The 17207-nt window shown below is 47.2% G+C and overlaps 1 protein-coding gene across 4 annotated transcripts in view; it reads left to right on the top strand.

Moving 5' to 3' along the window:
• LOC306645223 (stimulated by retinoic acid gene 6 protein-like) overlaps positions 1 to 17207 on the top strand; it is a 43306-nt gene that overhangs the window by 10017 nt on the left and 16082 nt on the right. Inside the window, exons 3-9 of one of the 4 annotated variants that reach the window (XM_079112698.1) lie at positions 4315 to 4390; positions 5659 to 5759; positions 9486 to 9616; positions 11802 to 11922; positions 13931 to 13976; positions 14883 to 15011; positions 16773 to 16843. In XM_079112698.1, the coding sequence (XP_078968824.1) occupies positions 4315 to 4390; positions 5659 to 5759; positions 9486 to 9616; positions 11802 to 11922; positions 13931 to 13976; positions 14883 to 15011; positions 16773 to 16843 (675 nt within the window). Of the gene's footprint in view, positions 1 to 4314; positions 4391 to 5658; positions 5760 to 7313; positions 7547 to 9485; positions 9617 to 11801; positions 11923 to 13930; positions 13977 to 14882; positions 15012 to 16772; positions 16844 to 17207 lie in introns of all 4 variants that reach the window. The other 3 variants (XM_079112701.1, XM_079112699.1, XM_079112700.1) reach the window with 3 other exon arrangements.

Here is a 17207-nt window from a genome sequence, read left to right on the forward strand (position 1 = left end):
GTGTGTGTGTGTGTGTATATATATATATATATATATATATATATATATATATATCACAGTTTCTTTATCCATTCATCAATTGAAGGGCATCTAGTTTGGTTCCACAGTTTGGCTATTGTGAATTGAGCAGCTATGAACATTGATGTGGCTGTATCTCTGTAGTATGCTGATTTTAAGTCCTTTGGGTACAGGCCGAGGAGTGGGATAGCTGGGTCAAATGGTGGGTCCATTCCAAGTTTTCTGAGGAATCTCCACACTGCTTTCCAGAGTGGCTGCACTAATTTGCAGTCCCACCAGCAATGTATACTCTTTTTTATACTCTTCAATTGACACATAATGATTGTAAATATGTGTGGAACACAGTGGAATATTTCCATACAGGTATACAATCTGTAATGATCAAATCAGGATAGTTAGCATATCAATCCCCTCGAACATTTATCAAATGTCTATGGAACATTTATCTTTTATGTTAGGAACATTCAAAATTCTCTCTTCTGGCTGTTCTGAAATATACAACAAATCATTGTTAACTGCAGTCACCCTCTGTGCTACATAATGCCAGGTCCGATCCTTCCTGTGAAACTGTAGTTCTGCACCCATTCACCTGTATCTCTCTATGCCCTCTGCTCCTTAGACCCTGAGCTTCTATAAGGTCACCTGCCTTCACTTTCACACGTGGATGAGGGCATGCAGCCTTGCTCTTCCTGGACCTGACTTCTGACATCACGTTCTCCAGGCTCATCCACGTTGCTGCCCGTGGCAGGATTTCAGTCTTTTCCATGGCTGCTGATACTCCACTGTGTACATGTACCATGTTTTCTTTGTCCATTCATCTGCCAGTGGACACCTGGACATCATGCACCAAAATGGCCCCCTATCTTGGCCATTTTGAATAGCGGTACATGGGATTGCAGATGTCTCTGCGATACACTCTGAATTCCTTTGTTTACTTATATTTTTGGTACCGGGGATGGAACCCAGGGCCTCATGCGTGCCAGGCAAGCGCTCCACCATGAGCGCTACACCCCCATCCCTGAATTCCTTTCCTTTAGATGTGTCACCAGCAGAGGGATGGCAGGGTCACATGATAGTTCTGTGTTCAGGGTTTGAAGGAACCTGCATACTGTTTTCCCTAATGGACGTACAAATGGACATTTCCACCAATCCTGTAAAGTGTTCCCTTTCTTCCTCATCCTCACCAGCATCTGTTACTTGTTGACTTTTTGATCATAGCCATTCTAACGGGGTGGGATAATATCTCCCTGTGGCTTTGATTTGTGTTTCCCTGATGATTCGTGATTTTCAGCACTTTCAGTTACCTGGTGGCCATTTGTACGTCTCTTTGAGAAATGATGATTTAGACCATTTGTTCATTTTGAATTTTAAGTATTTTTTTTTAAAACCTCTGTTGTTTTTCCTCTGTTGGTGGCATACTAGTCTTTGGATCTTGTCGCCGCCCACGGCAACTATCCTGCGGATATTTGTTACCGCCTACAGCAACAATCTCGCAGGTATTTATCAGAGGTGGACTGGACATAAACTATTTCTATTCCTGAGCTGCTTCCTTGCTTGCTTGCTTATTCTCTAGCTTATAGAGGAAGAGAGGCTTTGAGAGGGAGTTTTAGAGAAAGACTTGCTACGCTTTCAGAGATCTATTTCTTCTTAGAGTTCTGCTGCTTCTTCTTAGAGGTGTGTCCTGCATCCTGCGAACTAAAGGTGCGTGCTAGAGGTGCGTGCTAAAGGTGCTGTCTATCAGTGGTGCTTCTTAGTGGTGCGTCCTGCGTACTGCGATCTGTGATCTGCGACCTAGAGGTGTGTTCTTAGTCCTCCGCTCTGCAATCTGCCATCTGCCTTCTGCCTTTTGCCTACTGCTGCTGCTGCTTTTTGCCTTCTGCCTACTGCCCGCTTATATTCCCTCCAAGAGGCGGAGGGTAGGGCCACGCCAGTTGAACAAAGATCAGGCGAGGAGCCAGCTGCCCAATCACGGCAAAGGTCAAAATGAGCAGGCACAAGCAGGAGCACTCGGGAACACATGTGCACACGTTGTGTGCGTGGACTCACTTGAATACGGCCAATGATGAAGCACCTGAGTGTGTGTATGCTAACCGACGTCCTCACTGCCGATGTGATCAAAACAACTTCCGGCTGGCTGTCAGGCGCCATCCTGGCGTAGTCTGCATGGCATAGCTCCCAACAGGATCTTTTTGTCTTCATGGTGTATCTCTTTTTATCTTCATTTTTGTCTCTTCTTGGTCATTCGCTGGGGAGATTGAATTTTGCTTTCATACATACTTTTAATATGATGGTTTACGCTCTATTCAAATTCTTTTTTCTTTTTGGTACCAGGTATTGAACTCAGGAGCACTTAACCACTGAGCCACATCCTCAGTCCTTTTAAAAAAATATTTTCTTTAGTGACAAGGTCTTGCTGAGTTGCTTAGGGCCTTGCTAAATTTCTGAGGCTGGCTTTGAACTATGATCCTCCTGCCTCAGCCTCCTGAGCCACTGGGTAACGCCACAGCGCTCAGCCTATTCGTATTCTTGTGGTAGTAAACCAAGGATTTTTAACATATTTACTTAGAAGTATATTTTTCTTAAAAAGCCCTGAAGGAAAACAGGCTTCTATGTCTCCCATCTACACCTGAGAACTTGGCCTTCACTTTATTTCCGGCTCTCCTCCTCCACACCTGTTCCCACCTCCCCTAGGGATGTCATCTGGTGCTGAACTGCCTGTTCAGAAGTTCTATCTTACAATAAGTACTTAGGTAGTTAACGGTGTTTTTCTAAATTCTCCATCACTGTTGCTTTTAAACCCCTCTCCTTCCTCACAGATCATTTTTTCTTGTTACCTGGGAATCCTGCCTCACTGCTGTCTTGGGAGACCCCAGATTATCGCTGTGTTCTGCCGCCAGCACGTTCTGCTCTCCTTCCATTGCTGTGGGTGTGGAGCCTTCCTGCATGGCCCACGGTCTGCGGTTGTGTGGGCCGATACCTTTTCTCTCTGATAGAGTCGTAATTGCTCCCCATGGTCCAGAGTTTTCTAGCAATTTCTGTGCCCCTGACAGATCCCTCTCTTGCTTGCAACCACAACTGCCTGCCTGCCTGTCCTCCACTTCACATGGAATGGGGGGCTGGTGTGTGGGCTCAGCTCACCTTCCTAAGCGCAGAAGTCCAACTCGGTTCATCACACATCTGACAGCTTGAGTCTCACCCACCTCCCCACCACCACTGCTTGGATGTTTCAGAATTATGGTGAAAGTGTCGTGGTCGCAGGCTTCCCAAGAGGAACTCTTCCCTGAGACTTTGGAGGGGACAGTAGTCACTGTCAGGGAAGGAGGCTCAGGAGACGGGTGGATGGATGTTACAGGGCTCAGGAATGGCAGAAATAAAAAGATCTGGAGGTGCAATTGAATGAGCTGCGGGGGTGTCACGGAGTGAGAGCAGCAGAACACAGTATCGTGGGAACCCCAGAAAGGAGGGAGTCCCTTTCACAAAGAGCCATGCAGCCGAGTGCGTTGGCACATGCCTATAGTCCCATCTCAGGAGGCCCAAGTTCAAGGTCAGACTGGGCAACTTAGGGAGATCCTTTCTCAAAATAAAAAATAAAAAGGGTTGGGGATGGAGCTCAGTGGTAAAGCACCTCTGGGTTTGGGAAAAAAAAAAAAAAAAAATCCTGCAACTACCTCCACTGTTTCAACACGACACTCAACCACCTGTCCTATCGACCCCGAGAACAAGAGAGGACAGTCTGCAGTGTAGTCCAGTAGCCTCTCGCCGGCCTCAACAGCCCGGCTGGTGCTTCTTGAACTTGACCATGCAAAGCCATGTCCACAAACAGATTTTCTGTGAAGCTAATGATGCTTCAGTCTCAGGTCTTCTCAGTCGCATTCTTCCAAAGCTCTAGGCAGGTGGAGGGACCCTAGTTACATGTTTACAAGGTCATATGTTTTCCTTAAAATGTGAAAAAATAAGATCTTTTTGCAATTTTATTTAAAAAGAACACCCAAATTATATAAGTTTTGGGGCCCACATAACCTGAATCTGCCCCTGACTGTGTCATCAAGAAATGAAGGAATTAGTTTCGGTTACCAGGAAAGTTGGATAAATCATCAAGCTGGAGAAAGAAATATGAAAGAAAAATAATCCATTTAGGGAAGACACACCACAGGTGAGCAGCCCTGGCCCAGAGAAAGCAAAGTTTTAGAAGATCAAATAGTCTTAGTGGACAAGAAGCCAAACAACTGACAGTGAGGTTCGAGGCTGGGGAGTCGGTGATGGTGACTGATGATGTGATTTTGGCCCATTTTCCAGGACCAGGCAGCTAAATGTCACCTGTACCAGTTCAGTGGACATGGAGCTCTTTCTCCATTACTCCCTCATCCCATCAGTAAGTAAAGACCGGGGAGGGATGAGGAGCTGGGCAGCTGTGCGACAGGCCCCCAGAGGGCTGAGGAGGTCAGGGGAGGGACATCAGCTGAGTTTCCTACTGGAGGCTTTATTCTGTTTCTTACATTATGCGCCAAACTCATAGAAGAAAAATTTTAAGGATTCAACAGTCAGGGATACTGGCTTTTAGGGGATTGAAAAAAAAAAAAAAGGTTTTTTTGAAGAAGCAGTGACAGGACCAAGGTCTATTGGAAGATGTAGTAATGAATATTTCAGACAGAGGAGGAAGCCTGTGCAAAGGCCCTGTGGGGAGAGCAAAGAGGGAGAGTGTGAGGAGCTGAGAAGGCCAGCAGGTTGGAGTGGGGAGCCCAGGTGGAGGAGTCTGGGGAGGAGGGCAGCCAGGCAGCGCCCTGTGGGACTCTGTTCAGCACTGACTTCAATCAGAGGACAATGGGAAATAATGGAGGGGATTTCAGCATGAAGGTGACATGGTCAGATTTGTGCTCTTAAAAGCTCATTCTGGTTGCATGGTGGAGCTGAGGCTGGAAGACCATATAGGACTCAGTTGCAGGGACCCAGGGAGGGCAGCTTAGCTCCTCCTGGAGGATGGTGGCCAAGTTGAGGTGCTAGGAGTAAAAACAACAGGACTCAGTCATGGGTTGGGAGGGAGGTTAGGGAGAGGCAGAGGCTGGGGATGATTCCTGGGGTTCTGACTTCGCATCTGAAAGGGTGGTGGCAGCTGCCATGTACTAGTTATGGAAAATAGAAGAGATCTGGGTTGGGGTGGACTACAAGGCAGGGAGAACATCATGAGTTCCATGTAAGACATACTGAATGTGAGGCGCTTCTAACACACCCAAAGAAATGCCAAGTGAGTGGTTGTACAGTTCTGAGCTTCAGAACGTGAGAACACGTCCTGTATATGAAGACATGACCTGATCCACAAGGCAAAGAAGGATTTACACCCCATCAGTCACCACTGCCTTTTTACAGATGAAGAAACTGAGGTTCAGGGAAGTCAAGTCTACCTCCAAGCCAGTGTGTGGGAGAAACCAGGTTTGAACCTACATGTGTCCCAGGCATCACAAAAGAAAGCTCAGTGCAAAACATCTGGTAGCTCAGGGTTGCAGAGTCGGACCACTGACTCTGGAGTTTGAGGTGACAGGGACACTCTGAGGGCTGGGCTCAGCCACACACCCTCTTTCAGGGGGACACAGAGGCCCTGCTGAAGAGGAATAGGCTCACGACTCTCCATCTTCTCTTCTACAGCTTTTCATCATTCTGGTCTTGTCCTTTCTACAAAGAAGAGAGCATTGTAGACGGAGCGACGATACCTCCTACCTCTTGGGGGACCACTTTGGAATCATCGTGTGAGTTGAGCTGGGGTCAGCCCCTATAGCTGCCCTGTACAGGGGTGCCCTGTAGTTGGGACCAACACCAATTGCAAGGCCAGGTAGCTCCCAGGATCGCCCCTCCAGGTCCCCCACCATGCACAGTCCTGCCCATTCCTTCCCCAATCCAAACAAAACTCTAAGAGATGAGAATCCACTTCTAAGCTATTGCAGCCCTCATACCCAGGGCTGCCCAGATCTGCATGGAGGAGACTGAAAAGACTCGGATTCCTGTGGAAAAGGCCTTCCCACATGGAAGGCGTGGCCACCTCAGGGAACAGGAGGAAGAGTGTTCCCTGTGACCGGAGGCAGTGAGTCTTCCTGTTGGATGGTGCCATGAGTCATGTGCCAGAGCCTGCTGGACCAGGGGAGCGTTCTTTAATTTTTTCCCTCCACATTTTTATGGGTGCATTGAAACTGCACATAATGGTGGGGTTTGTTGTTACATATTTGAACATGTACAAAATATAACAATATGACTTGGCCAACATCAATCCCCGATCCACTGAGTCCACGCTCAGTGCAGGTTTTCAGATGTGCATGAACTGAATTGCATTCCATTGACTGTACTTGCAAGCCATGTGAGACTGTTTCCCCATCTTTAAAGCAGAGATGGGCAGTGTCAATGTGGATGGCAAATGGAGAATTACTTTATAAGTCGTGAAGAGCGACGAGACATGAAGGGCTATTGTTCAGTCAAGGCCTCTGCTTGCCCTCCCTTCTTCCCTCCCCCTGATCCCTTTCCTCTACTTTACTGAACTCTTCATGAGGTACCCCCCACCTTTGTTTTCCTTTTTCCTCTCTACCTTTCACATACCAGGGAAACTCTCAGGTTCTTTCAGTTCTGCCATTCTGAGTCTCTGCACTCCTGATCATATCTTTTCTTGAGTTCTGTTTTGCCTCATTACCCACAATCACCACCATCACCATCACCACCATCACCATCACCATCACCACCATCACCACCATCGCCATCTACACCACCAATATCATCACCATCACCATGATCACCACCATCGCCATCAACACCATCACCATCACCATCACCATGATCACCACCATCGCCATCAACACCACCAACATCGTCATCACCATCACCATGATCACCACCATCGCCATCAACACCACCAATATCATCATCACCATCATCACCACCATCGCCATCAACACCACCAATATCATCATCACCATCACCATCACCATCATCACCACCATCGCCATCAACACCACCAATATCATCATCACCATCACCATTAACACTGTCATCACTACCATCATCATCACTGTCATCATGCTGTTAACATTAACTGCAGCCTGTTTATGACCTGGGTCCTAAGTCGCTTGCCTTGTATTAGTTTCATAAACCCTCTTGCCAATATAGCATCATGGAAGGTCATTATCCTCATTCCATGGACAAGAAAACTCAGAGAGATTAAATGACTTGCCCAAGGCCACAGAGCTACAAGTGATAAGAGCTTTAACCCATACTGGTTTAATATTCTTTCCAATGACTCCCAGTGTCAACATGTACAGGTTCAAGCTAGGGACACCCCAAGATCTCAGTGTTGGATCTCGGTGTTCTCTGGAGAAGAGAGAGAGAGCCAGGATATTAGAACTGAGGCTGAGGTTCACCCAAGATGCAGAGAGAAAGAGAGAGAGAGAATCCAACCACAACGTCCAAGGACACCACACCAGCTCTGAGCAGCAACTAGAGGAATTCTGGACCTGCCCCACTGGGACATTTGACCCCTCTCACATTGTCTGGTGTAAGTCACACTGGCAGAGGCAAAGCAAAAGCCTGAAGCTGGTGGATAAAGATCCTCAGATCCCACCCCTGGCATTTGGCTGGTGCAGAACCTGATGAGTTCTGTAGCAATTACATTAAACTTCTTTGAATTAAATTGACCATGGCACATTTGACTTGCTCCCTGGTCACTTTCCCATTAGAACTCCTACTTCCTTTCATAATTTTTGCCTATCATCTTTACCAAATAATAGCTTCATGTGCGTGTGGCACTCCACAGCTTTGCTATCCACATTGACACTGTGATGAGCAGAATCGGGATGTCCATCTCTGTTTTAAAGTCGGGGAAACTGAGTCTCCCATGGCTTGTAAGTACGGTCAGTGGCATCCTGATTGGAATGCAATGCAGTTCAACAACATGCACATCTGAAAACCTGCACTGGGCGCTTTCCTGTGCTAAGTCCCATCCCAGAGATTATAGTTTATAGTTAGAGTTGTTTACTCTGATCTAGATAAAACTGTTGGCTAGAGGAGACAGATATGCATTCAGGCTTAGTTACAGAGGAAGAAAAGAAAACTTTTTAGATTAAAAATTCTCACAGAAACCAGGACGGCCTACTGAGAGCTGCTCTCTAGAGATGGGGATCTTGGGAGACTGACTCTTTCCCTCTCTCTCTGCCCCTGTGACACCAGGGCCCTCTCAGCATTATTTTGCTGTGTTCCTCTCTGCGAGCTAGGATGTCTGACTTAGGGTCTCTGTGTGGCACTGACTCTGATCCCAGCTTGGTGTGACTTTCCGAACAAGGACTTTAACAACCTACTAGCTCATAGCCTAAGGGTCACAAATCCAAAATACAAGAGCGGGCATCCACCTGGCCCATCCAAAGTCTGGGGGTCACCGTGTCCACTGTGGCCAGGAAGGCATGGTTGTATAAGGAAGGCAAAATTTTCTCCTTACCTTCTTAAGGTGATTTCAGCTGGGCCCAAGAATTAAATTGCCATAAAAGAGATCCACACGACAAAAACACCCACATTTATTTAATATAAATTTTATGTAACACAGGGGCCCTCCTAAGGGACCTAGATGAAGGCCCATCGATGCAGTCAAAGTTAACCATGTGTATATTGAATTAGACCAAAACTAACAAGCTGTGAAAAAGTAACTAAATGATGTGAAGATAAGAGTTAGATTAATTAGTTCTGTACAGAATTCTCCCAGTTCTCGGGCTGGGGAGAAAGCTCAGCTTGCCTCACAAGCACAAGACCCTGAGTTCAATCCCCAGTACCGCAAAAAAAAAAAAAAAACAACCAAAAACAGAATTCTCCCAGTCTCAACTTCTGGTTTTTGGTGATAAGAACGTTAGTTTCCTCCTATAGAGGGGGTAAATTTCACATGGGAATTTCACCTCCTGTGTGGAAGAAGTAACATGAAGGTCAGAGTTAATCTTCTTTTTTATAAAGTGTCTTTAACTCAGAATAGTCAAGGTGGCAGGGTGGGGTGGTATAATCTTAGTTCCTTCAATCACCTGGCACCAGCATAGCCAAAGATACCCAGATGCCCGTGGGGTACATTGGAAGGGAGAATCCTCACAGGACATGTTTGGATGCAGGGGAAGTTCCCCCAAACCTGCACAGGACACATTCTTTGTTCTACCAAGTCCTACTGTCTGTGTCTCATAGATAACACTTGTCCCGTGTCATGTTTTGCCTTATGTCATGGCTACTAGTGTCCTTGCTGTGTCTCGGAGCTCCTCCAGGGAAAGAATTTTGCCTTCTTCACTTCCGTATCCCGAATCTGTGCCGAGCTTCAGGCCCAGCAGAGGGGACCTCAGAGCTTCAGTTCCAGTGAATAGTTGATTATTCAATCATCCCTCTTCCAGATGAGATGGCTACTTTGGAAATGACCTGTGGAATGTTCAGAGTCATCTTCTGTCCTCATAAGCTGCTTCTGTTGTCTACAGGCCTCTGGACTTCGTGGGGACTTTTAGTAACCGATGGTCCTACGGAATCGCCTTTGGGGCCACAGCCAATAAGGTCATGTTCTTGTTCTCAGAAGGCTACCAGCCCCTGCAGGTCCCGCAGTGGGCCCAAGGTACAGGTCTGCCTCCCTCCTGCCGGGAACTTCACTGTGGACATTCTTGCTATCAGGACCACAAGGGTTCTCCGGGGGAAGGGGGTTAACTTTTGAATTCTCATGTTCTTCCTGGGTTACTTGCCCCGGGTCAAGGTCTAGCCCACAAAGCCTGAAAACTTGTTTGTGGCGCTTTCCCCCAGTTAGATTCAGAGATCCTTTAGACATGATGTAACAATGGAGCAGAAAGTAGGTTCTACCTCACCTTCAACCCATCCGCTCTCCTGAGCCACAGCCATGGCTGCCTTCTGGTTATCCACAGGCCCTGGGCTTCCTCCTCAAAGAACAATGCTTGCTTCTTTGGCCATTGGCTCATCTTCCCACCACCCCCCACCTCCCGCCTCAGGCTCCATCTGAATGAGCAGGTTTAACCGATAGCCTCACTGATTTCTTATACGACAATTCCAAAACCTCTCTGCCCAGCCCAGTTCCCTCTCATGAGTTCTAAGCTTAAATGATCAAATGCCTATCAGGGGCTCATTTGTCTTTGAAACCAAAATGGCATACCACTGCACACTTCTTAGAATTTGAGAAGTTGACGAATATTTATACCCATGAATCCATTGCCAAAATCAAGATAATGGATTCCAGAAGTTTCCTTATTCCCCTTTGTAATCTCTGATTCACTGTCATTTCCTGTCACTGCTTCCATCTCCAGGAAAACACTCATCTGGTTAGTTTGAATTTCCCAGGATTTTGTGTAAATGGAATGTCCTTTTTTCCTTCCTTCCTTCTTTCCTCCCTCCATCCCTTCCTTCCTTCCTTCCTTCCTTCCTTCCTTCCTTCCTTCCTTCCTTCCTTCCTATCTGGCTTCTTTCCCTTAGCATAATTATTTTGCAATTCCTACATATTTAGCATTCATTAGTAGTTCATCTTTCTTATTGCTGAGTGTATTTCACTATATATCACAGTTTATCCATTGTTGATGAACCCTGTCTGATTTATTTCCACTCATTGGCTACTGCAAATAAAGCTGCTATAAACATTTGTGTACAAGTCTTGACATATGTCCATATTTCTTTTTTTTCCTCAGGTAAATATGTGTGAATGAAATGGCTGGGTCATATAGATCATATAGTAGATCAGGCTTTTTAAGAAGCAATTTAACTGGTTTTCAAAGTCATCGTAACCATTTTTAGATTACCACCATTGGTATAAGAATTCTGCTTTTCCCATATCCTTGTCAACACTTGGTATGGCCAGTCTTTAAAGTGGCATGTAATGGCATCTCATTGTAGTATTACTTTGCATTTTCATAGTAATGGTGCTGAGAATATTTTCATGCATTTATTTGCTGATCTTATGCTTTATTTAATAAATGCTTAATAACAATGACTGTTCAAATCATTTACCTATTTTTGAAAATTGGAATTTTTGTTTTCTTATTGAGTTCAGAGAGTTCTTAATATATTCAAGGTACAAGTCCATTATTGGATATAGGAATTGCAAACATCTATCTGTGGCTTGTACTTTGATCCTCCTAACAGGCTTTTGAAAGGCTGACCCTTTTAATCTTGATGCAATCTAATCTACTCAGTTTTCCTTGTATGGATTATGCTTATGGTGTCATATAAGAAATTCTTGCCTAAACTGAGGTCATGTAGATTTTCTTCTGGTTTTTTAGTTTTGTTTTGTGTTTTGTTGTTAAGAAGTGGTATAGTCTGTTCTACACTGAGAGCTATGATACCTTATCCTCTTATGTCCTCAGAACCTCTCCTAGGACCCCGCTCAGGGCAGACACTTGGTACAGGTCATCCTGCATGAATGGATTCTCCTGGATCCTGTTAGACCATCTCAGAGCCAGGCAGTGGCAGGATCCATAGATCACTGCCTTATACAGAGAGTGTGCTATGGTGCACACCACATACCCCCTCTCCCTGTTGGACCATGCACTTGTGGTACTTTATTCCCAGTAGTTTTTGTTAGCTTGTTTCTGTGGTCTGTCTCTACCTGTGAACTAATCGCCTGCAGGCATCAGATCTTCTCTCTTTAGAAAGCCCCGGGCCTGGCACAGAACAGGACCAGGAAGGGTCTGCTGCATCCTTGGGCTTGGCCTGCGGCTTCTCCGCTTACCCCGACTTGAGCCTGCACAAGCAGACCTTCCTGGGTGAGAGGAGAGCTCAGCCTCTGGCCTTGTCTCTCCCAGCCTTTGTGCTTCTGATTGGAGGCATCGAAGTTGGCCTGTCCTACTTCCCTTTCTTTGCCTGCCTCTCGTCGGAGTTCCGGCTGCTCAGCTCCATCCTCGGCTTCTGCTACTCTCTGATCTGGTAAGATGGACTCTGCACCCCCTGATTCCTTAGGCCATGGCTGACCCTTGAGAGGAGGCTGGAGGTGACCTGAGAGCAACCCTTGAAGGACACCTTTGCCCAGAACTGAGGCCCAGGGTGGGCAAGGGGTGACGCATCCCATTGTGAGCCCCTTTTTGGGATGCACTTGATGCTTCCAAAGGTCAGGGCAGTCTTCTGTCTGCCTCACTTAAGGCTGCTCATTATCAGAATATTCCCAGAAGCCAGGGATTTAGGAATGTTAGCACAAAAAGGAGAGGGACCTGGACAAATGCAAACTCCGCGAATCAGCTCTTTTATTCAGGAATGGAGTCTCACACAGGAACGGGGATACAGGGATGAAAAGGCATCGTGGAATTCAGGTTCCTGGTGGAAAGTGAGCCTCCGAACAAAGAAAGGGACTGGACTTATGTAGGTTATTTTGAGGGTGGTCCAGTGAACATATATCCGTTTGCTTGGACACTCAGAAATATGGACCTTTTGGTCAAGGTCTGCGGACAGGGTCTGGAGAGGATTTACTCTGGAGGAGAGTAACGCCTCCTAGAGACCGTTTCTTTTGAGGATGATAAAATACCTCCTCTCTGCCCGCAACCAGCATCTGGAAAACATTTGTCTTGGGAAATGAAAGCCGTCAATGCATGGCCTTCATTTTCACTCATTATCTCAGGGATTTTTTTAACTCTCCATGTCCATTAAGGAACATTCATTTCTGTAAGCTGCCCAGGGTTCCATTGGGGAAAACGAGAACCCCATTCGATGCTTCTCTTCAACACCATCACGGCTTGTCTCAGGATCCTCAGAGAAAGTTCACGTACCCTTGCTCGACACTCAGGGACATGGCAGCCTGGCCTCTTCCTTCCTCTCCAGTTCCCAATAGTGTCTAGCACACCCCTCCACCCTACAAGACCACACTCCCACATTCCTGCATCGATTCACTCAACAACCATTCTTTACATGCCCACTATGAGCCAGGGAATTCTCTGGAAAACCAGACAGATCCACGGGACCACGTGTTCTGGCCTCTTGGTCTGCATGCTCCTATTCCGGGTGTGGAGCATTGTCCCTCCACCTGGTCCAGTGATAGATATAAACTCCTGCTCCGTGGACAGTGGCTCCCACCAGACACCCAGCTGCTTCACCTTCCTTTTGAGCTCTGTGCCCTCAGCTCTGGGCACCAGACTGGCACAGAGCGGCACCAGGGAACATTTGTGCCCGAGTAACCCCAACAATGATTCTCTAGTCCCTGGGGTGAGGCTCATTTGCTTTCCTCCATGTCCCTCCAAGCCTGCACCCCATCCAGTGTTTTCTAGGGGACAAGAACTCAGGCCCATCGACCAGGCGTGGCCGGCAGACTCTCATAAGCAACTGACCTACCAGGGGAGACAATTCCAAGTTTGTCAGTGATGTGCTTCTTAGAAAGTTAGATCGAGGGTTTCCGGGGGTGGTGTGGAGTCATCTCCTCCATTATTAGCCTGTGGCAAACTTCGGACAAGGAAAGAACAAGGCCTTGGGGATCACTCGGCAGCTTGGCGGCCATGGGGGTAGGACCAGACCTTGAACATGACCAGTGAGGCTCACAACCTCAGAGCCAGGTTGACAGACAAGGCCATGGAGAGGCAGAAAGGGCCTCAGCTGCAGAGTTGGGAGACCTGGGTCCGCATCTGTGCATGACCTGGATGATCCCTTGCCAACTCAGGTTGACCTCATCCCACCTGAATGCTGGGGGCAGGACCAGGCCCTACGTCTTCCTGCTCTGCCCACGTGCATTCTGAGAGGATGTCCTCCATCATGACCCATGAGATGAATTCAGTGTGCACTGCTTTGCCACCGCAGGGTGCCTGAAGGGGAGGGACATACATGAGGTCCAGGCACCAGCCCTCCCGAGGGGGCAAGGAGGGAGAGGCAAGTCTGGGCTGTTTTCACAGGAGCTGCTTGTGGGGCTGTGCTGGGAGGTAACCCGGTGCCCCAAATCCTGTTTCTGTTCCTACAGGTTTGTTGTCACCATTCTTCGAATCTCACAGTGTCCCCATGGGCAGGTAAGTACTGCTGACCTGAGTTCAGGGTGTTCAGTCACATCGTCACGGCCTACCTGGTGTGTGACCTTGGACAAGCCTGTCACTCTCTGGACCTCCGCTTCCTCATGTGCACAAAAGGGGAGTTGGAGCCCCTCGTGCTGCTTCCATTTGTGTAGCACCTTAAGTTCCTCAAGGGGTCATCAGGGTTCACAGGCAGGGGTTCTCTCATTTGGTCTTCACAGCAGCCCCACTAGGTGGGGAAGTTCATCAAACCTATTTTACAGGTGAGGAAACTGAGTCCCAGCATATTATGTAACTCATAGGAAGCAGCGGAGTTGGGAATTGAGGCCAGGTCTGGCTGATTCCAAAACCGATTTCTTTCCAAACCATGTAGCCTCAGTTTCTCTGTCTATAAAATGGGAGAATTAGACTAGGAGAACCCTTCCAGCTTGGCCACGGGCTGTCCTTCTCAGAGTTGGTGGAAGCTGGTCCTGTCTTTAGCCCTGGAGCCCAGAAAAGGAGCAAGAAGCAAGAAGGCTGCCGCACCTGCCTCCCGCTTCCTCTCTTTCTCTCGCCCTTCCCACCTCCTCCTTTCATCTGGCTACCTGCCTCTCAGTGTCTTATATTTTTCAAAAAGAGCATTTAGTTACCTAATCAGGAAAAAAAAAAAAAAAAGTCACAAATACTGTTTTCATAAAACAAAACCGGGGTGGAAAGACCCGCATGGCGGGCTGCTGGATTCCAAGTCCGCGCTCACTCTGAGCGTGGCGGGCGGGCGGGACCGCGGGCATGGGCTGCGGACTCCGGAGCGAGGAGCGGGCGGGCCCGGGTGGGAGCTGGCTGGGCAGGCGCGCTCTGTTCACAGCTCCACCTGGTGGCCTAGCCCTGCAGCTACAGCCCGCACCCTGTGTTCTGCTTCCCTTGCAGTTTGTGGGGAGGTACGAGGCCCTGCTGTTCAACTGGCCCTCACTGCTGTGCCTGGCTTTCTTGCTTGGCCGCTTCCTGCACTTGTTTGTCAAGGCTCTGAAGGCCCACCTGGGCTGGGAGCCCCAGGCGGTGAGTATATTCACCGTGTGTTCCCACAGGTTTAATCCTGACAGCAGCCCCAGAACATAGGTACTCTCAGAACTTCTCATTTTCTGAATTCAAAAACTTGGACCCAGAGAGGTGAGTTGAGTTGCCTGAGGTCACCCTGCCAATATATGGCAGAGCCAGAATGGGAACCCAGACAGTGGGACTAGGGAGCCTCTGTCTTAACCCCTGTCATACACAACCTGTCTGGCTTGGAGTCATGCTGGAGTTAGGATATGTCCTCTTCTCTCCCCACCCTTCCTGTTGAATCAGAACTTGGGGGTTTCTAGTGACACCTAGGACTCATTTGCTGCAGCTTTGGTCTTTTGCATCTCCTGAGTTTGAAGGAGTTGTGAATGGTTTGTTTTATTAAACTTGAATTTTTCTTGTCCTTTGGTTATCTTTTCAAAATGAATATGTGGCAGACAGGATAAGCTAGGTTATGCTGTAGTAACAAACAAGCCTCCAAATCTCAGTAGCTTAAAACAATGAGGACTCACATCTCACTATTGCTACCTGTCTGTCAAAGGTGTGTTGAGGGTTTTCTCCTATGTTCTCCTCATTCTGTGACCCAGGATGATGGAGCAACCATCACTCAGAACACAGCACAGGGTAAGAAAATGTGGTGTCAACTGCACTAGCTTTTAAAGCCTCCACTGTGATGTCACTTGCCATTCAGACATTTTCGTACAAAGTCATCCTTTGGTCACACACACCTTCAAGCAGGTGAGCAGACACGATCCTACTATGTATTGTATCTTGAAAGACAGAGAACCATAGTGTTTCCAGATAGCTGCAAGACTAGAAATAGAGATGATGTGCTCTGCAGATGCTTAAAAACAGAACAGAAAAGAAAATGACATGAAGACATTTCGGTTATTACAAAGAGCTTCAAAATGTTTCATATTTGAATATGGAAGTTAGGTCTTCCCGTATTCCCCTTAAATAGAATTGCTGGTAAGGTGCTTTTCTAAAATATAAAATTTATCTAAATATAAGCTTTTTTTTCTGTATAGAAAAAAGGTCTTTTTGGATGCTTTTGTTAAAGATTGATTTTAAAAAAAAGGGAAATTTTTCTTTTATTCTGAGGAAAATAACTGTCACCAGCTGGGGACTTTTCCTGGACAGGCATTGTACAAGTGCTTTATAGAGAGTGTCTTCCTGAGTCCCCACCATAACCTTCTGGAAGGTCTTATTTTCTCCATTTGCTAATAGGGAGCCAAAGGGTAGAGACATAGCTTGTCTGAGGCACACACATAGTAAGTCTCCAGTCAGGATCCTACCCAGATCTTTGGGACACTACTCCACAGAAAATGTACACATCCAATATGTAGAAAAAAATAAGTGACAATCGTGGAAAACTCATTGCACTTGGAGAAAACATTTCCAAATATACTAGTAAAATTTCTTTTTTCTAATGCTGAAAATGTAAGCCACGAACAAAAGAATCTCCTCTTCGCCAACAATGAGTGTTAGCATTTGGGGTGTGTCTTTCTTGGTTCAAGGCTTGAACTGTGATGGAAAATTACCAAGTTTCTCTGGGAAATCAGTGATATGAAAGGGTTGCTGGCATAGTCAGGGGGCGGGAGAGTCAAGGACAGTGAGTGCCTGATCAACAGGAAGCTGATGTAACCCTCCAAGAAATGAGGCTAAATCTCATGCCCAAATCCCTGCCCTTAGAAGGGCTCGCCCCTCGGAGTCCAAAACCCTAACAAGAAAGGGGCCTTCCTGTGTTCTTTCCCACAGGAAGAAAAACCCCTACTGGAAGTCCACCAGGCCAAGCACGTCAAGCAGCTCCTGAGGAAGGCCTGCCCGCAGTAAGCTGGCCTCTGTTCACCCCGAGGTTCACCGATGAACCCCGGCAGGAAGGGCCCTGGGAGGAGTGGAATGGCCAGGACCCTTGTTTGCTAATTACAGAAAACAACCCAAAGTGTCATAGCTAGGAAATGAATAGGTTCACGCTGCTAAGAAATCTGGAGGGAGTCAGATCCAGAGGCCTATTAGGTTTTTTTTGTTTTGTTTTGGTACCAGGGAACTTAACCACTAAGCCACATCCCCCGCCCCCTGTCCCTTTTATTGAAAAAAGGTCTCGCTGAATTGCTGAGGCTCACTTTGAACTTGTGATCCTCCTGCCTCAGCCTCCCCAGTCACTGGGGTTACAGGTTTGCACCATTGTGCCAC

This window comes from Sciurus vulgaris (genome assembly GCF_902686455.1).
Source record: "Sciurus vulgaris genome assembly, chromosome: 15".
Lineage (NCBI taxonomy): Eukaryota > Metazoa > Chordata > Mammalia > Rodentia > Sciuridae > Sciurus > Sciurus vulgaris.